Source organism: Podarcis filfolensis (assembly GCF_964270895.1).
Source record: "Podarcis filfolensis genome assembly, chromosome: 16".
Taxonomy (NCBI): Eukaryota; Metazoa; Chordata; class Lepidosauria; order Squamata; family Lacertidae; genus Podarcis; species Podarcis filfolensis.
The window spans coordinates 18,922,678-18,943,834 of record NC_139620.1 but is presented as its reverse complement, the minus strand read 5'-3'; the positions used below and the strand labels follow the sequence as shown (position 1 = coordinate 18,943,834).

At 45.5% G+C, this 21,157-nt stretch overlaps 2 protein-coding genes across 2 annotated transcripts in view; both read right to left on the bottom strand.

Moving 5' to 3' along the window:
• Positions 1-21,157, bottom strand: part of WSB2 (WD repeat and SOCS box containing 2) — a 349,668-nt gene that overhangs the window by 275,869 nt on the left and 52,642 nt on the right. The gene's annotated exons all lie outside the window — the stretch shown is intronic.
• The window catches only part of KSR2 (kinase suppressor of ras 2), a gene marked incomplete at its 3' end in the record, with an annotated part of 188,233 nt that overhangs the window by 151,200 nt on the left and 15,876 nt on the right, over positions 1-21,157 (bottom strand). Inside the window, exon 2 of the mRNA XM_083589988.1 lies at positions 9,240-9,380. Coding sequence (XP_083446114.1) covers positions 9,240-9,380 — 141 coding nt within the window. The remainder of the gene's footprint in view (positions 1-9,239; positions 9,381-21,157) is intronic.

Here is a 21,157-nt window from a genome sequence, read left to right as displayed (position 1 = left end):
TCCTCCCCACTCCCCACTCCATCTCAGTGCTACCCCAGCAGGGAGGATGGGATCAAAACTGGAATTAAATTGGCCTTTGTCTTTTGCGCCACCTACTGTTGGTCTAAGGGACGTGGGTGGCGCTGTGGTCTAAACCACAGAGCCTAGTGTTAAGTTGTGGGTGAATATATCAGATGACACAGCAATTCTTCAAACATCTCTTGTTTATTCACAGGCCAGGACAGAACTGAACTGAAGGGTTCAGTCAGCCTGCTTATATAGAGCTCCAGTACAACGTTACTGTAACAACTTGCTAAAACTATCCAATCACTGAACGTCACTTTCAACCCCTTATTTGCATAACTATCTACAGTATCCCCCTGCTGGCCCAGGGTGAGAACTTCAGTACATAACACCTAGGACTTGCCGATCAGAAGGTCGGTGGTTTGAATCCCCGCAAAGGGGTGAGCTCCCGTTGCTCGGTCCCTGCTCCTGCCAACCTAGCAGTTCGAAAGCATGTCAAAGTGCAAGTAGATAAATAGGTACTGCTCCAGCGGGAAGGTAAACGGCGTTTCCGTGCGCTGCTCTGGTTCGCCAGAAGCGGCATAGTCATGCTGGCCACATGACCCGGAAGCTGTACGCCAGCTCCCTCGGCCAGTAAAGCGAGATGAGCACCGCAACTCCAGAGTCGGCCACGACTGGACCTAATGGTCAGGGGTCCCCTTACCTTTACCTTTACCTTTACCTTTACCGTTGGTCTCCATGCCTTGCACCCTACCAGCTCCAAGAGGCACCTGCTCCCAGTGACTGCTACTACTAACACAAGGCTTTCCTTAAGGGGTGATCCAGTTATATATATTGGTCTATTGATTTGATTTAAGACGTGCTTATGAATGCAATTGTATTATTGATTTTTAAGATGTTCACCACTGTTGTTTTTTTCTCTCTCTCTCTTAACACTAGCAGTCTAGACATCTTTGCAAATAAATAAATAAACAAATAACTGGGAAGAGCCTTGCTGCTGGTTCTTTCTTTTTTCTTTTCTTTTTTTCTTTTTTGAGTTTATGCTTTATTTTACACATCAACAAAAAACAAACAAAAGAAAATCATACATTTACATCACCCGCCACCTCAAATACAAAATAAACGAAAAAGTAAATTCTTATGTTTTGTCATTAAATCTTCGTTAGTGAGTATAACAGACCCTCCAAGTGCCCCTGTTTTTCAGGGACAGTCCCAGAATTACAGAAGCCATCCCAGCTTCTGATTTGATCTCGGAATGTCCCGCTTTTCCTTAGAATGTCTCTATTTTCATCGGAGAAATGTTGGAGGGTACGGAGTTGAGACCTGCAAGCTAAGGAGATAACAACCTTTAGAAGACATCTGAAGGCAGCCCTCTACAGGGAAGTTTTTTAATGTTCTATTATGTTTTTATATATGTTGGAAGCCGCCCAGAGTGGCTGGGGCAACCCAGTTAGCTGGGCAGGGTATAAATAATAAAATTATTACTATTATTATTATTACAGTCAAACCTCAGTTGTCGAACATAATCCATTCTGGAAGTCCGTTCAGCTTCTGAAATGTTCAACAACTGAGGCACGGCTTCCGATTGGTTGCAGGAGCTTCCTGCACTCAAGCGGAAGCCGTGTCAGACGTTCAGCTTCCAAAAAACGTTCAGAACCTGGAGCATTTACTTCCAGATTTTTTGGCATTCGGGAGCCGAAACACTCGAAAACAAAGGCGTTTGTGATCCAAGGTTTGACTATATTATTATTATTATTATTATTATTATTATTATTATTATTATTATATAGGATGTCACTGTTTTTACTGGAGAAATGTTGGAGAGTATAAACACGCTGCTTTTCTCTATGGATCTTAAAATGTTTTCATCTGCGCTACACATTTAAAGCAGTGTCGTACCATTTTAAATAGTCTTGGCTTCCTCCCAAGGATTCTGGGAACTGTAGTTTGCTAAGGGTGCTGAGAGCTGCTAGGAGATCTCTGTTCCCCTCGCAAGAGCTACAATTCCCAGAGCTCCCTGGAAGAGGGAGAGATTATTAAACCATTCTGGGAACTGTAGCTCCGTGAAGGGAACAGGGTGTGGGGAGTCTCCTAACAGCTCTCAGCACCTGTAACAAACTACAGCTCCCGGGATTCTCTGAGGGAACCCAGGGCTGCTTTCAGGGGTACAACGCCGCTTTAAACGTGTGCTGCAGATGGAGCCAAGGTAAGTAACAGATTCAATATTTATGAAGTTTCTATTCCTAGAAATAGCCAAGGGCCAGCAATCCCATGGAAATGGTCGGTGCGCCTCGGCACCTCGGGGCAATTTAAGGCGCTGTGGGGGTGGGCAAGATCGCTCCCAGGTACTGGGCTCTCCGAGAGACTTTTTCAAAAAAGCAAGAAGCCAAGAAGGTATTAACGAGTTGCATTTCTGAATGTGACATCGAGCCGTTCAGTCACTTGTACTGTTGCCAAGGGCAACTGGGAGTTTTCTCTGGGTAGCAAAGATTGCCTGGTGACATCGCAAACAGCTCTCCTGCGAAATAAGCGTAACCTCAACCTATGGGGCTCTTGTGGGGCTCAGGCAGAATGGTGGTTTCAGATATTTGAACTGTGGAGCGGATATATTGATTGAAAATGTACTGCATTGTAACTTTTGAATAAATGTTTTTTAAAGAGAGAGAGAGAGATTTGAACTGAACAAAAGATCTTTCGTTGAAACCGCAATTATACAGAACAATGCAAAGATTCCAACTAAACGCAAAGGAGATTCCGACTAAACATCAGGAAGAACTTTCTGACAGTAAGATCTGTTCGACAGCGGAAAGGTCTCCCTCAGGAGGTGGTGGACTCTCCTTCTTTGGAGGGTTTAAGCAGAGATTGGATGGCCACCTGTAATGTATGGTCCAGTTGAGATTCCTAAATTATAGAGGGTTGAACTAAATGACCCTACCAACTCTACAATTCTATAATTCTAAGAGGCCCCATTGCAGTTCAAGGAGACATTTGAGCCATTAACTGTGCATATTAAATAATATTAACTATATCGCAAGCAGGTTTGATATTACAATACGGAAATTAAAATTCAGTGTGCAGCCCCTGGGGTCTCTGTGTTATTGTTTTTACTATTAATGATAATATTTTATTAAGAAAATTTCATCTATAAAAAGATAAATGTGGGGGGGAGAAAGAAAGAAGTGAGTGAGATTGAAAAAAAGAAACAATACTATCTGTGTCGAAGGACTCTTGCAGCCTGCTTGGTCAGAGAGGTTGGACTGCCCGACCCTAGAAGACAAGATAAAGCAGGGCTAAAGAGGGGCAGGACCTGGGCAGAGTCCCAAGGGCCAGATGAAAATGCCTGGAGGGCCACCGTTGGTCCATCGAGTTCAGGTCTGTCCGCACAGACTGGCAGCAAAGTTACAGACAAGGGTCTCTTTGTCAGCCCTAGCAGGAGATGCCTTCAGGGTCTGAACCTGGGAACCTCTGCATGCAAACAGATGCTCTTCTGCTGAGCTGTGTTTCCTGGGTATTATCAGAAGCGGTTTATAGTTTCAAGATTTGCTTATCACAGGGAAAAGGCAGCCTGGGCAGGCCGGGTCGTCCTCTTATATTCCTGCTGGGATTGACAAGGCATCTGACCCTCCCCTGAATCCCATAGCTCTCCTGTAGCTGCCTCTGATTACTTATCATTTAACTCTTGGGGAAAATAATTAGCATCACACGTCATGTGATTACGCAAGCCAGTCTTGCGGCAGCTAGACTGGTGACTGGGAGGGCCGCCGAGACCATATATTGGCTCCCAGTACGTTTCCGAGCACAATTCAAAGTGTTGGTGCTGACCTTTAAAGCCCTAAACGGCCTCGGCCCAGTATACCTGAAGGAGCGTCTCCACCCCCATCGTTCTACCCGGACACTGAGGTCCAGCACCGAGGGCCTTCTGGCCGTTCCCTCACTGTGAGAAGCCAAGTTACAGGGAACCAGGCAGAGGGCCTTCTCGGTAGTGGCGCCTTCCCTGTGGAACAACCTCCCACCAGATGTCAAAGAGAACAACAACTACCAGACTTTTAGAAGACATCTGAAGGCAGCCCTGTTTAGGGAAGCTTTTAATGTTTGATGTATTACAGTATTTTAATATATTTTTTTGGAAGCCGCCCAGAGTGACTGGGGAAGTCCAGCCAGATGGGCGGGGTATAAATAATAAATTATTATTATGATGATGATGATGATGATGATGATGATGATGATGATGTGCATGGAAGTTGCTGAACCAATTAACCAACTAGAAGGATTACTGTTAATAGCACCAGTTTTCCTATAACTTGATATTGCTGGATACTTTCAAGGGTAGAGCATCTACCTTGCTCACAGAAGGTCCCTTTCAACTCTCAGCGTCTTCCGTTAGGGCTAGGAATGTCCCTTGCCCCAAACCCTGGAGAACCGCTGCTGCCAGTCAGAGTTGCCTGTATTGAGCTAGATGGACCAAGGGCCTGGCTAAGGCAGCTTCCTATGGTCCTATGTCGCTTTTCAGATTTTCCACTGAGAAACTGACCCAACATAAAAAGAAAAACCCAATCCTATTTCTCATTTTGCTCCCTTTAATGCTAAAAAAAAGGAGGTGTTTTAGTCAGGCGCTGCCAGCTAAGCCTATGCATATGAGCTAGATCAGGGGCGTTTAACTTCCAAGAGTCTGCGATCTACTCACTGTATTAAAAAAAACTGGCAGTGATCTACCCATTTTCAAAGTTGTTGAGCTCCTTTTAGGAAGCCAAAGTTGTTTTTCCTCGTGGAAAAAGACTCACAGATTTGAGCAATGCTGCCCTCTTGTGGACCAGTGGAGACAGTGCACCAAAGAAGTGTGACCGCACTTTTAACTTTTCAGGGTCTGAAATTGGAAGGAGAGTGCGGCTTATATTCGGGAGTGCTTCCTTTTATTCGTCTCTTACCTTAAAAGAGGGATTTGATCAGAGAATATATAAAAGTAATAAAACCGACAATCATTTTGATAAAGTGGATACAGTACTAGTACACTCAAGCACCAGTAATCAATGGCCGGTTGTCATCTGTCGAGCAAGCTTCAAATTGTAAGGGGACAGAGAGAAGAAAGGTGATTGGCTGAGTAGATGATGATGCTGCCATAGGTGGGTTCTGCTGAGTCATTGTATATTCATATCTCAAAAACTGCTTCCTGGGAGAGTCAGCAGAAATTGTAGTTTGGAAAAGAGTCAGGGCTTGCCAACTGACCATATCTTGGCCTCCTTTCGTGCCTTTCAAAAAGGACCAGCCTGTGGAGATCTGGCAGTGAAATACGTTATTTGCATGGATTTAAACATGATCATGTACTCATTACTGGAGATCAAACTACTGTTAAAGCAGGCATAGGGAAACTCGGCCCTCCAGATGTTTTGGGACTACAATTCCCATCATCCCTGACCACTGGTCCTGTTAGCTAGGGATGATGGGAGTTGTAGTCCCAAAACATCTGGAGGGCTGAGTTTGCCTATGCCTGTGTTAGAGTAATTCAAAATACGGCAATCCTGGGAATGGTTCTTTGTAACCACATACCACATCATGAATTTTAGCCCGAATGAAGATTTTGTGTTACAAAAAGAAAAAGAAGACGTGAAGTGTAAAAGTCGGCAATATGATAGACTTTTAGCCTGCCGGGCCTTTTTTATATGGATGCTTTAGGCTGAATGATGGCATAAGGGTGATGGGATGCGGTTGGGGTCCGTGTTCCTATTTCTTCCTTCCATGCTTTAAGCATGGACTGTGTGGACCTGTTCAGTGTTGCGGGAATTTTCCTTAGTTTGTTTAGGAGGAACAGGTAGTGAAGATGTTTCTGATTTTATCTATCTCCATGTGCACCCATTGTTTACCCCCCGCATCTCCCTCTCTTTCCCCTCCAACCACATGATGTCTATTGACAATAGCGTCTCATAAAGCAACTGCGGAAAAGACTCTATGAATCGAAAGGGGAGATGCTAGATGTATTTCCCCTTGTTTATTTGGCTGTTTTGTAACACAATACAATATTTAATACAGTGGTGCCTTGGTTGTCAAATGTAATCTGTTCTGGAAGACCGTTCGATTTCTGAAATGTTCAAAAACTGAGACGCAAAGGGTTCGACTTCCGAGGCGCATTTGAAAACAGAAGCATTTACTTCCGGGTTTTTGGCGTTCGAAAACCGAAAGGTTCGGCTTCCGAGATGTTTGACAACCGAGGTACCACTGTAGAAACTTTTTTAAAAAACAGGAAACGTAAGTGAAGTGAAGGTTTGCAGAGAACCTCAGTTTCTCAGTGTGCTTTCAACTGCCTCTGCTTTAGGTAAAGGTAAAGGGACCCCTGACCATTAGGTCCAGTCGTGACAGACTCTGGGGTTGCGGCGCTCACCTCGCTTTATTGGCCGAAGGAGCCGGCATACAGCTTCCGGGTCATGTAGCCAGCATGACTAAGCCGCTTCTGGCGAGCCAGAGCAGCACACGGAAACGCCATTTACCTTCCCGCCGGAGCGGTACCTATTTATCTCCTTGCACTTTGACGTGCTTTCGAACTGCTAGGTTGGCAGGAGCAGGGACCGAGCAATGGGAGCTCACCCCGTCACAGGGATTCGAACCGCCAACCTTCTGATTGGCAAGTCCTAGGCTCTGTGATGTAACCCACAGCGCCACCCGCGTCCCCCGCCTCTGCTTTACATCACCTAATTAACTAACTAAACTAATTAAAACACCTCAGCACTGTGAGCTCACAGCACATGATTCTTCCACTGTGCTTCTTAGCGACCCCAGTTTGGTCCCCGTCTTATTGCACTTTCTCCAGAAAGGAATGATTCGTAGAGCACCATCAAAGGCACACAGAACAGAGGAAGGGGAGGAGGGGGGCTGGAGGGACAAGAAGCTGGAATTGCTGTGATAAAAATGAATGTGTTGCCAAGGATGTTGTTTTTGTTTCAAACATTGCAAATTTTGGATAAGATGGATTGTTTCAAGAAGTGGCAGAAATATATTTCCAGATTTGTTTGGCAGGGCAAGAAGCCTCGAATAAAATTCAAGATATTAACTGATGCCAAAGAAAGCGGTGGATTTGCCCTGCCAGACCTTAAACTTTATTATGAATCAGCTGCTTTTTGCTGGCTGAGAGAATGGCTGCTTCTTGAAAACACTGCCGTGTTGGATTTAGAAGGTTTCAATAATGCTTGATGGACTATATGGAACTGGCGGAAATGACTGGCAGAATCCGAGACCAGGGAGAAGAGTCGTTGGAAGAAGACTGGAAAAAGTTTAAAGACTATTTACAGAAATACTGTAAAATTAATGAATGTTAGAAAAAAGTGGAAATGAAGTTATATGGCTTTAGTAGAAATGTGATAAGGAACTAAGTATAATTAGATTATTAGAGTATTAAAGGAAAAAATAAGGTTAAGAAATGTTAAGATAATTATAGGATAGAAAACAGAGGAAGATGGAAAGGAATTGCTGAAACAATTAATAGAAGTGGAATACAAAAAGGGAGGTATGAGGAGGTCGCTGAAATAAGTGAATGAAAGATAAGATATTGAAATTGTTTGGTGTGTTTCAAATTGTTTTTATTTTGCTCTGTTAGTTTAATGTGTTAGTGTTATGTAGTGTTCTTATATTATGTAGTGTTTTTGTATTGTATTGTATTGTCGATTTTGTTTTGTTTAAATTGTTGGAAAAGCAATAAATATTATTTTTTTAAAAAATAGAAGGTTTCAATAATGCATTTGGCTGGCATGCATATTTGTGGTACGACAAGGTAAAAGCACATAAAGCGTTTAAAAATCATATTGTTAGAAAAGCATTGTTTAATGTTTGGATAAGATATAAGGATTTGTTAGAAAAGAAAACCCCAAGATGGTTGTCACCAATGGAAGCGAAGGCACAGAAAAAACTCAATATGGAAGCCAAATGGCCGAAATATTGGGAAATTCTGGAACAAGATGGAGACAGAATAAAACTGCAGAGCTTTGAAAAATTGAAAAACAGAGTGCGAGATTGGCTCCATTATTATCAAATAATGGAGGCATACAATTTGGACAAAAAAGTTGGTTTCCAGGTGGAAAAATCAAAATTGGAAACAGAATTGTTAGATTCAAAAATCAAGAATTTGTCAAGAATGTATAACTTGCTGTTGAAATGGAACACTCAGGATGAAACGGTGAAATCAGCTATGATCAAATGGGCACAAGACATTGGACATAACATAATGATGGCTGACTGGGAACAGTTATGGACCACAGGTATGAAATTCACGGCATGTAATGCCTTAAGAGAAAATTTAATGAAAATGATTTATAGGTGGTACATGACACCAGTCAAGCTTGCAAAAATTTACCATTTGCCCGACAATAAATGTTGGAAATGTAATGAGACTGAAGGTACATTCTTTCACCTTTGGTGGACATGCCCAAGGATTAAGACATTCTGGGAGATGATTTATAATGAAATGAAAAAGGTATTCAAATATACCTTCCTGAAGAAACCAGAGGCCTTTCTCCTGGGCATGGTCGGCCAATTGGTGTCAAAGAAGGATAGAACTTTTTTCATGTATGCAACAACAGCAGCAAGAATACTCATCGCGAAGTATTGGAAGACACAAGACTTATCCACCTGGGAAGAATGGCAGATGAAGTTGATGGACTATATGGAACTGGCGGAAATGACTGGCAGAATCCGAGACCAGGGAGAAGAGTTGGTGGAAGAAGACTGGAAAAGGTTTAAAGATTATTTACAGAAATACTGTAAAATTAATGAATGTTAGAAAAAGGTGGGAATGAAGTTATATGGCTTTAGTAGAAATGTTATAAGGAATTAAGTATAAATAGATTAATAGAGTATTAAAGGAAAAAATAAGGTTAGAATATGTTAATATAATTATAGGATAGAAAACAGAGGAAGATGGAAAGGAATTGCTGAAACAATTAATAGAAGTGGAATACAAAAAGGGAGGTTTGAGGAGGTCGTTGAAAGAAGTGAATCAAAGATAAGATATTGAAATTGTTTGATGTGTTTTAAACTGTTTTTGTTTTGTTTTGTTAGTTTAATGTGTCAGTGTTATGTAGTGTTTTTGTATTGTATTGTATTGTATTGTTCTTTTTTCTGTATTGTTCTTTTTTTTGTAGTGTTTAAATTGTTGGAAAAGTAATAAATATTATTTATAAAAAAAAAGAAGCTGGAAGAGGGAGGCCTGGGAAGAGGCAGGGGCCAACCCCTCTGAGACCCCGTGCGCAGCTTACCTCCATGACCTCCTTGCGGATGTTGACGATGCGGAACCAGTGCAGGAGCTGCGGGAAGCCCTCGAGCTTGGCATTGCGTTCCTGAAGGGCCACTTTCCTCTTGCACGAGAGCTGGCGGCTGAAGTACTTCACCAGTTTGCTCTGGAAAACAGAAAGGGTTGGGAAGAGACAGGAGGTAGGCGGAGTCAAGGCAGCTGTCTGTCAGGAGATTTCGCCCACCCCCTAAGCATGTCACCCCCTCCTCTCCCCACCATGCTCCCTTTCACACCCTCTAGCAGTTCGCGGCCTGGCCTCCAATGAATCACACCTGCGGGTGTCGCCACCATTTATTTACCGTATTTTTTGCTCTATAAGACTCACTTTTTCCCTCCTAAAAAGTAAGGGGAAATGTGTGTGCATCTTATGGAGTGAATGCAGGCTGCACAGCTATCCCAGAAGCCAGAACAGCAAGAGGGATCGCTGCTTTCGCTGCACAGCGATCCCTCCTGTTCTGGCTTCTGAGATTCAGAATATATTTTTTCTTGTTTTCCTCCTCCAAAAACTAGGTGCATCTTATGGTCTGGTGCGTCTTATAGAGTGAAAAATATGGTATTTATTTCCAATGTTTTCCATAAATAAATAAAAGTGGTACACAAAGGTATATTGCCACTGACAGTGGGGGCAGAATCTGGCCACCATGGCTAGTAAGGAGTGGGGGCAGACCCCAAAGTGGTTATGAGGAGAGTCATGGAACTATAGAATTGTAGGGTTGGAAGGATTAGTCCAAGTCCCTGCAATTCGGGAATCTTTTGCCCAATGTGAGACTCAAACCCGTTACCCTGAAATTAAGAGTCAATAATACACCACACACTTATTTTATTTCCCATGGAAATGGAAGCATATATTTCATTCTTGGTAATTTTGCTCAAGTTTACCACACCACTTTCTTCACAGGCTTCTTTCTTTCTTTCTTTCTTTCTTTCCTTTTCTTTTACAAAGATTTTTTTTTTAAATCAAAAATCAAAAAGAACTCAGAAAGCCCAACAGGTAAATGCAAATAAGATCCAGGCACAACAGAGTTACAAACCCTGTGTTCCAGCTATTTCAAATCTCAGAGATCCCCTTTCATAATGCAATAATGTATTATTATTATTATTATTATTATTATTATTATTATTATTATTATCATCATCATCATTGCAAAAGGATTTAAGCAAAAAAAAAACCAACACCACTTCCTGGTCACTGTCATTTTCGAAGCAGACTGAAAAAGGTATTTCGTTTTGTTGTTGTTAAGCCAGCCTATTACACAAAGGCAAAAATTTGTCCTCATCGCTCTAACTCCTTTTGCCTCTGGCCAAGCCCATCACTGGCACGCAGGCTCACAGAGTTGACCAAAACTTACATAAGTTTGTAAGAGGAGCCTGCTGGATCCAGCCAATGGCCCATCTAGTCCAGCATCCTGTTCTCTCAGTGGCCAACTAGATGTCCCAATGGGAAACCCTGCAAACAGGACCCAAACACAAGAACACTCTTCCCTCCTGCGGTTTCCAGCTATGGATATTCAGAGGCGTTGTTGGAGGTATAGAGCATAGCCTTTTCCTCCATGCAGCTAGACTGGTGACTGGGAGCGGCCACCAAGACCACATAACACTGGTCTTGAAAGACCTACATTGGCTCCCAGTACGTTTCCGAGCACAATTCAAAGTGTTGGTGCTGACCTTTAAAGCCCTAAACAGCCTCGGTCCAGTATATCTGAAGGAGCGTCTCCACCCCCATCGTTCTACCCGGACACCGAGGTCCAGTGCTGAGGGCCTTCTGGTGGTTTCCTCCCTGCGAGAAGCCAAGTTACAGGGAACCAGGCAGAGGGCCTTCTCTGTGGTGGTGCCCGCCCTGTGGAATGCCCTCCCACCAGATGTCAAAGAGAACAACAATTACCAGACTTTTAGAAGACATCTGAAGGCAGCCCTGTTTAAGGAAGCTTTTAATGTTTGATGCATTGCTGTATTTTAATATTGTGTTGGAAGCCGCCCAGAGTGGCTGGGGAAATCCAGCCAGATGGGCGGGGTATAAATAATTATATTATTATTATTATTATTATTATTATTATTATTATTAGTCCAATCCCTCATTTAAAGCCATCCAAATTGGTGGCCATCAGTGTGTCCTGCGGCAGTGAGTTCCACAGTTGAGCAATGTGCTGCACGCATGGATAAGTCCTTTCTTTTATCTGCCCTTAAACCTCCAGCATTCAACTTGTCCACAGTCCAAGTGCTACGAGAAGGGGAGAAAAACTTCTCTCCTTGCTGGGCATCATGAACCCGTCAACGGCATCCCTGCTAAGTTGCAGCTCACCATTCCTGACACAAGGTGGCACTGCGTTATATATCCAGGGGTGTCTGCCTCTTCATCCTTTTTCGTAGCCCTGCTGGTTCTTCCCCTGCAGAGACACCAAAGGGTGTCCCGTAGCAGCGCCCCAAAAGATAAGTAAAACTTTATTTGCATTAGCCAATGGCCATAGCAACAGTAAAACATTACAGTATACGCAGAAAAGGAAATTTGATATAAGAGTGCAATTTAAAGTCCTGAATCAGCCGTCAGTTAGTGGCCCTTATTCTGATTTGCCCCTGCTATGAACCTCGAGGGACGCGGGTGGCTCGAGGGACGCGGGTGGCGCTGTGGGTAAAACCTCAGCGCCTAGGACTTGCTGATCGCATGGTCGGCGGTTCAAATCCCCGCGGCGGGGTGAGCTCCCGTTGTTCGGTCCCAGCTCCTGCCCACCTAGCAGTTCGAAAGCACCCTTAAGTGCAAGTAGATAAATAGGTACCGCGTTATAGCGGGAAGGTAAACGGCGTTCCGTGTGCTGCTCTGGTGCCGGTTCGCCAGAGCAGCTTCGTCACGCTGGCCACGTAACCCGGAAGTGTCTGCGGACAGCGCTGGCTCCCGGCCTCTAGAGTGAGATGAGCGCACAACCCTAGAGTCTGTCAAGACTGGCCTGAACGGGCAGGGGTAACTTTACCTTTACCTATGAACCTAGCAACCTTTGCTGTTATCTGCTCATTTTGATCTGACAGAAGAAAGGACATTGTGGCAGTGGTTGAGCGCCCTGGGATGGTTAGTACTAGTGGGGTGATGATCTCGTTCCTCAGGTCTTTGTAGAGAGTACAGTGGTACCTCGGGTTAAGTACTTAATTCGTTCTGGAGGTCCGTTCTTAACCTGAAACTGTTCTTAACCTGAAGCACCACAGCTAATGGGGCCTCCCGCTGCTGCCGCGCCGCTACTGCGCGATTTGTGTTCTCATCGTGAAGCAAAGTTCTTAACCTGATGTAATATTTCTGGGTTAGCGGAGTCTGTAACCTGAAGCGTATGTAACCCGAGGTACCACTGTACAAGACAGGAGGACATGTACACCCCAGAAGAATAACTGTCAGGTTGTGGGCCGGATATGACTTCACCAGGTGTGTGTTGGCAGATGCTGATACAGGGATAAGGAACTTCAGGTCTGGGGTGGGGTGGGAGGGTGTGAATGTGGCCCTCCAGTACTCTCTGCTCGGACCTCAGGACTCTTCCCAGGCCACAACTCTCACTGGTGCTGCTCAGAGTCTTTGCCTGGCTGAAATGCGCCCCTTGAACTGTGATAACGCCTCTTGCTTGCCTGGATGGAGGAGGGAGAGGTTTTCCTTTGTGAGGTAAATTATCTGTAGAAACCTCTGGTTTCTGTGTGGCTTGAATGTCACCTACGGTACAAAAGGTAAAGGGTTGTGTCTGTTGTTCTGCCAGGCAAACGGAGCACTGCTCTGCCAAGCTCTTTTTCTTTTTTTTAATATACAGTGGTACCTCGGGTTAAGTACTTAATTCATTCCAGTGGTCCGTTCTTAACCTGAAACTGTTCTTAACCTGAAGCACCACTTTAGCTAATGGGGCCTCCTGCTGCTGCCACGCCACCGGAGCACAATTTCTGTTCTCATCCTGAAGCAAAGTTCTTAACCCGAGGTACTATTTCTACGTTAGCGGAGTCTGTAACCTGAAGCGTATGTAACCTGAAGCGCATGTAACCGAGGTACCACTGTATTTTTATTGAGTTTTACATAAAAAATTAAAATTCAAACAAAACATCCACCTCATTGTTTATGATTCCCTGAATCCTTCGACTCCTCTCCGCCCTTCCAGGGTTACCATTATCAAAAAAAAAATTCCCATTACTTTCTCTCTCATTTTTTTAACAAAAAATAATTCATTTTTACCATAGTTTTTCATACATTATAAGCATTACTCAAATCCTGCCAAAGTTGTTAGTTGTTTACAGTGTTCTCTTAAATCAGGGGTCAGCAAACTTTTTCAGCCATGGGACAGTCCACTGTCCCTCAGACCGTGTGGGGGGCCGGACTATATTTTGAAAAAAAAAATATGAATGAATGCCTATGCCCCACAAATCACCCAGAGATGCATTTTAAATAAAAAGAAACATTCTACTCATGTAAAAACACGCTGATTCCCGGACCGTCTGCAGGCCGGATTGAGAAGGCAATTGGGCCACATCCGGCTCCCGGGCCTTAGGTTGCCTACCCCTATTCTGAGCTATTTACTTGTGGAAAATTGCCCCAGTACTTGGGCCTCAGCCCAGTATACCTGAAGGAGCGTCTCCACCCCCATCATTCAGCCTGGACACTGAGGTCCAGCTCCGAGGGCCTTCTGGCGGTTCCCTCACTGCAAGAAGTAAGCAGGGAACCAGGCAGAGGGCCTTCTTGGTAGTGGCGCCCGCCCTGTGGAATGCCGTCCCATCAGATATAAACCAACTATCTGACTTTTAGAAGACATCTGAAGGCAGGCCTGTTTTGGGAAGTTTTTAATGTTTGATCTTTTATTGTATTTTTAATATCCTGTTGGAAGCCGCCCAGAGGGGGCAGGGTATAAATTATTATTATTATTATTATTATTATTATTATTATTATTATTAAGCACTGCTCTATCAGAGGGCGAAGTCCTGCCACGCCACTATCCTCAGAGGATAAGTCTACTGTAGTATTTTCATTTCCCAAACCTTGCTGAAGCCACAGACTGCAAAATCAGGTGGTGCCTCTGTTGCAATCCAGAGATATGGAGCAGACAACACTCCTGGCCTTCAGGCTACATGGAGTTTTGGTTACCTTCAGCTCCTTGCTTAGACAACATCTCTGGCAGTGGGGTGCCAGCCTGCAGGGCTCTCTGGCAGCTGTCCAGGGTCCTGTTCCCATCTGCCTTCTGTGTAAGGGAGCTAACCCTTTAGGGAGGAAGGGGCGGGACAGACATCCAGTGTGGCACAGAGTGTTAAACCTGGAAGGACCAGGGTTCAAATCCCCACTCAGCCATGAAGCTCATTGAAGTGGCCTTGGGCCAGTCACTGCCTCTCAGCCTACCCTACCTCACAGGGTTGTTGTGAGGATAAAATGAGGAGGAGGGAGGAGAACCACTATGAGCTCCTTGGAGGAAAATTGGGATATAAGGTTATTAAATAAATGAATAAATAAAATGAATGAATGAATAGATGAAGTAAAAAACACTGTCCTCAGAGATCTATCCATTCAGTGTTTTATTTCTTCATTGTATCCTGTTCTTCTGGCATAGTCGCTTTGGTTATGAGTTGGGGTGGGAGAGAAATTCAACTCAGTTCACATTTTAAGGCAATCGTACGTAATTTGCAATTTGTAAAACAATATGCAAACTGAAACACACAGCCATCCTCTGAAATTCACTCTCCTCTGAATTTTGCAAGACAGCAAGGCAGTTCTCTAAGCAAGTAATGTGTGCAAATATACATATACTAAAGTCTGCACACAAGTGAACTTTAGTAATAATAATGATGATAACATGGAAAGATGCATTGCATTAGGAAAATCGCTTTGCAAAAGTGTGTATATAGGGAAAAATTGCATGCAAACAATGTGTATAGTTGGGAGAAATTCACACTTAAAATGCTTATGAATTTCATGAGGACTTCGTTTTTTAAAAAATTGCAAACTGGTGTGGAAATGTGGAGAACTTAGGATTGGAAAAATGAGAAACAGAAATAGACAGGTTCTCTGTCCATCCATTGTTATGGGTTTAAACAGAAAAGGAGGGTATGCAAATATTAAGTGTAAGTAAAAGCAGACAAAAGCTCTGCAGCTCTTCATGCAGAATAATAGTGGTGCTCATTTCTCCATCTCTTTTGCCCAGGACAAGCCCAGGCTCTCCTCATTTCAAAAGAGCAACCTGCAAGCTGATACCTGAATAGAGATTGTGGCTACGAGGTGATAAGAGAAAATATTTATCCTCAGCCCCCTCTCTGTGTCCCTCAAACAGCTTATTCTCCATGGAGATGGCAGGCAAGGGGGAGAAGGGGGGAGCGGTGTGATGAGAGGGGAGAGTCAGTAGCTGCTCAACTGCCTCGGGACTCCACAACAGGTTTCCTTCAAGAAAATGGGTCAGTCACACCCAGGGGTAGCTGGCGCCCCCTGGAATGGTAGGGCGGAAGGCAGGGAGCCGAACAGCAGGGGGAGCCAGAGCCAATGGCAGGCAGAGGCAGCTAATTCTATTTTTGCCCCCATTCTCCATTCTGTGAGACTGAGGAAGAAGAAGCTGACAACCAGGACCATCCCCTGAGCTGACAACCAGGACCATCCCCTGGGCTGGTTATGAGGAAACCAGGCAGGCTGGTAGGGGCTGGCTGAGGGCAGCGCCCCATCCACGCTAATGGATCAGACTCCATTGAAAGTTTCTCCCTTCTTCACAAATAGGAAAGGGGGGAGCCTTGCCAACCATTGCTACTGTCGTCACCATCATGATCATCATTTATTATTTATACCCCGCCCATCTAGCTGGGCTTTCCCAGTCACTCTGGGCGGCTCCCAGCAGAATATTAAAACCACGATAGAACATCAAACATTAAAAACTTCCCTAAACAGGGCTGCCTTCAGATGTCTTCTAAAAGTCAGATAGTTGGTTTACAGTAGTACCTCGGGTTACAAATGCTTCAGGTTACAGACGCTTCACGTTACAGACTCCACTAACCCAAAAATAGTACCTCAGGTTAAGAACTTTGCTTCAGGATGAGAACAGAAATCACGCGGCAGCGGCGCAGAGGCAGCGGAAGACCCCATTAGCTAAAGTGGTACCTCAGGTTAAGAACAGTTTCAGGTTAAGAACGGACCTCCAGAACTAATTAAGTTCTTAACCCGAAGTACCACTGTATTTCCTTGACATCTGATGGGAGGGTGTACCACAGGGCGGGCACCACCACCAAGAAGGCCCTCTGCCTGGTTCCCTGTAACCTCACTTCTCGCAGTGAGGGAACCGCCAGAAGGCCCTCGGAGCTGGACTTCAGTGTCCGGGCTGAACAGTGGCGGTGCAGACACTCCTTCAGGTATACTGGGCTGAGGCCCTGAGGCCCTTGGAGATGCCATGGAAGGAATGGTCCAGTCCTTGGCAGCAATGGGAGGAGTTTGGGGAGATGGCACTTGATGACCCCAGGGAAAGTCCCAGTGGGTTGTGGGGGGCGAAACTGGGGCCCCGGGAAGTATCAGAACCTGAAGAGGAGACAAAGAGTAAGAAGCTGGATCCAAGTAGGTTGACTGAGAAGGGTTCTGCTCCCATAATATCAGATACTTCCAATAAGATGGTAAGAACACAAGAAGAGCAATGGCCCATCTATTACGGCATCCTGTTCTCACAGTGGCAGACAGGATGCCCCAAGGGGAAACCCACAATCAGGACCTGGGCATGAGATCACTCTCCCTTCCTGTGGTTTCCAGCAACTGGTATTCAGAAGCATTACTGCCTCCAACTGTGGAGGGAGAACATAACAATCCTGGCTAGTAGCCTTCAATAGCCCTCTCCTCCACGAATTCATCTAATCCTCTTTTAAAGCCGTCCAAGTTCATGGCCACCACTGCCCCCTGCGGAAGAAAGTGTGTTGAACCGTTCCAGGTGCTCTGCAAACGCCATCTTGGCAGTCAAGATAACTCCACAATTAATTGGTTCGCCATGAGCTCATAGATGTTTCTCTTCGTTTGCTTTGATATAGGCTAATTGGCTCCCTTTGATGCTCTCCTTATCTGTGGGCTCGGGGTTGCTGGGCTCTGAGCCCAGAAGGGGGAACTATCTGTAAGATTTGGGTATCTGCCACCTGTGCCCTCCCCTGGACAGATGGGTAGTCCTAGCCAAACTGGTGTTTTCTTCTTTGTGTATAAAGAATGCATGGGTGTTTGCTTGGGTGTGGACAAGCCGTCTCCTTGCTGCGGTGTCTGACCCAGGTCAGTAAAGACTAGGAGACCTGGCAGGCTGGTTTGCTGTAAGTCTACACCTTTCTTTAATCAAGCACTAGAACTGATCCCTCTGAGGTTTTTGGACATCCTTCTTTGGTATCCCTGTACCCAGCCAATCCCTTGAGCCCTCCTTTGGGCCTGTGGATCAGGACAGCAATTTCTCATAGATTACCTCTCCGCCGTGTGGAGCCCTTTCATTTATCTGCCCCAAATCTTCAGCGGCCCCTCCTCCCTCCTCCTGGCTTCTCCCCGCCCTGCCTAGAGGAGGAAGGGGGCTGGGCTTTGTTGGTGCCAGCAGCAGCAGCGCTCGAGCAGCCGCCATTTTAAGCAGCCCCTCTCCCTCACCTCTGCTGTGGTTTAAATGTGATATGGCACTACAAACTCTCCAATGGGGGCTGTGCCTTATATATTTTTAGATAGATGATGATGATGATGATGATGATGATGATGATGATGATGATGAAGATAGATAGATAGATAGATAGATAGATGATAGATAGATAGATAGATATGGGGGCACAGGTGGCGCTGTGGTAGAAACCACTGAGCATCTTAGGATTGCCAATCAGAAGGTCGGCGGTTCAAATCCCTGCAATGGGGTGAGCTCCCATTGCTTTGTCCCAGCTCCTGCCAACATAGCAGTTCACAAAGGATCCTGGGAAGTGTAGTTTGTCATGGATGCTGACAGTTGTTAGGATCAGGGGCGGTGGAAGGGGTCGTGCACCCCGGGTGTCATCACTGAGAGGGGTGACATTCAGCACGCCACCATTCAGCCCGCAACTCCCAATCCTACACCAAGCCGTCAGGGGAAGGGGCAGAGCTGTGCTGCCTTGCCGGCAACCTTCCCCCCTTCCCTGACCATTTTGACAGTGCAGGGGAGGTTTGAGAGTCGCAGGTGGACAGCACGCCATTGCCCCCCACTCCCGGGCTGCTTCCTGGGGGGGATCCTCCCCCAAGCTGTCAAAAGGAAGAGGGAAGGGAGGAAGGCTGCTGGCAAAGCAGTGCAGCCTGCCATGGACTGCTCATTCCACCCCCATGGGCGTCTTGCCCCCTGGGACGCTTGCCGCGGTGCCCCTCTGGGACAATCGCCTCACCCCCATGCCCCCCGGGGGGCTGGAGCAGCTAGCTCCATCTCTGGTTAGGATGCCCCTGTTCTCCCCAGAGAATTACAGTTCCTGGAGTGGTTTAACAGTCAATGCCTCTTCCCAAGGAACTCTGGAAACTGTAGTTCTGGGAAGGGGATAGGGGTTTTGCCTAACAGCTCTCTGCACCCTGGGCAACTACAGTTCCCAGGATTCTTTGCAGGAAGTCGTGACTGTTTAAAAGTGGGGTAATACTGCTTGAAAAGTATAGTGCAGATGGAGTCTCAACATAGGAGAGGAGGACGAAGCAGTTGCACCTTCGCCTTCATGGGAAAGGTGGGCTGGAGATGTGTAAATCGATCCATTTTGGTTTCTCTCAGTTTCTCCAGTTTAAGTGCAGTTTTCCACATCCGTTTGCATTATTATTATTTTTTAAACAAAAAAAATTCCTCATGAAAATTTATCAGCATTTTAGTGGGAAAACGGCTCTTCAAAAAAAAAAGTGCATATTAGGCAAAGTGTCATAGAAACAGTTTCACTAAAACGCCGAGGAATTTTCATGAGGAACTTTTAAAATAAATATACCGCAAGCTGCTGTGGGAATATGGGGAATTGAACTCAAGCTTAGGCTGGGGAGATGAGAGGCTCCATACACATGCCGTACATTTAAAGTGCATGGCTCCCCCCCCCAAAGAACTGTAGTTTACCTCTCACATAGCTACAATTCCCAGCACCCAACAAACTATCGTTCCCTGGATTCTATGATGAAAAGTAACATGCTTTTAAATGTACAGTATGTGTATAAACTCAGAGAAAATGAAATCAGTAGATTTGTCCAACCCTAAACCTAAATTAAGACACATTTTCTATTGCATTGTTATCTTCTTTCTATCCCTCTGTCATCCTTCACTGCATTTATTCTACAGCAGTAGCCACGGAGTGTAAGGTTCATCTTCCTAAACATAATAACCTATAAGCCCTGTTAAAGGTAAAGGTAAAGGTACCCCTGCCCGTACGGGCCAGTCGTGTCCGACTCTAGGATTGTGCGCCCATCTCACTTAAGAGGCCGGGAGCCAGCGCTGTCCGCAGTAACTTCCGGGTCACGTGGCCAGCGTGACAAGCTGCATCTGGCGAGCCAGCGCAGCACACGGAAACGCCGTTTACCTTCCCGCTAATAAGCGGTCCCTATTTATCTACTTGCACCCGGGGGTGCTTTCGAACTGCTAGGTTGGCAGGCGCTGGGACCGAGCAACGGGAGCGCACCCCGCCGCGAGGATTCGAACCGCCGACCTGACGATCGGCAAGTCCTACGCGCTGAGGTATTACCCATAGCGCCACCGCGTCCCCTGTTACATCAAACCAAAACCCTACTTAGGAAGTCTTTCAGGTATTTGGGGTCCGAGTTATTTAGGTCTTTCAGGTATTTGGGGTCCGAGTTATTTAGGTCTTTAAACACCAACGTCATAGCCTCCACTATTTCTCTGATGAAAAAAGGGATGTCCTATTCAATAATAATAATAATGCTATTTATACACTGCCCACCTGACTGGGTTGCCCCAGTCACTCTGGGAGACTTCCAACATGGATAAAAACATAACAAACCATTTTTGAAAACTTCCCTATATAGGACTCCCTTCAGATGACTTCTAAAGATTGTATAGTTACATATCTCCTTGGCTCGGGGGCCACATAACTCCATACCCTCCAATATTTATCTGATGAAAATAGGGATGTCCTACGTGGGTGACACTGTGGGTTAAACCACAGAGCCTAGGACTTGCTGATCAGAAGGTCGGCGGTTCGAATCCCCGCAACGGGGTGAGCTCCCGTTGCTCGGTCCCTGCTCCTGCCAACCTAGCAGTTCGAAAGCACATCAAAGTGCAAGTCGATAAATAGGTAAACCTTCCCGGCGGGAAGGTAAACAGCGTTTCCGTGCGCTGCTTTGGTTCGCCAGAAGTGGCTTAGTCATGCTGGCCACATGACCCGAAAGCTGTACGCCGGCTCCCTCGGCCAATAAAGTGAGATGAGCGCCGCAACCCCAGAGTCGGTCACGACTGGACCTAATGGTCAGGGGTCCCTTTACCTTTACCTTTACCAGACCCTCCAACATTTCTCTAATGAAAATAGGGATGCGCTAAGGAAACACAGGACGTTCTGGGATCAAATCATGAAAGTGGGACAGCTTCTGTAAAACCAGGATTGCCTCTGGAAAATAGGGGCAACGTGAGCACCTTGAATTGTGCCCAGAAACAAACTGGCAACCAGAGCAGCTGTTAGTAAGCAGGGGTTACATGAGATCTACTGTAAATGGATTACCACCCAGTAATCCGGATGCTGCGTTTTGGACCAACTGAAGTATCCAAGAGCAGCCCCATGTAGCACGCATTACAGTCATCCAATCCAGAACTCAGCATGAAGCACGGAGGACAGTGGCCAAGTCACCTCTGTCCAAGAGGGGTCATAGCTGGTGAACCAGCCGGAAAAGTAAACAATTATTTGGTCACTGCCCCTTTACCTCCATTGCCTACAACTGCTGGAAAAACTAACATGTACTCAGGAGGCGAGCACCGCCCC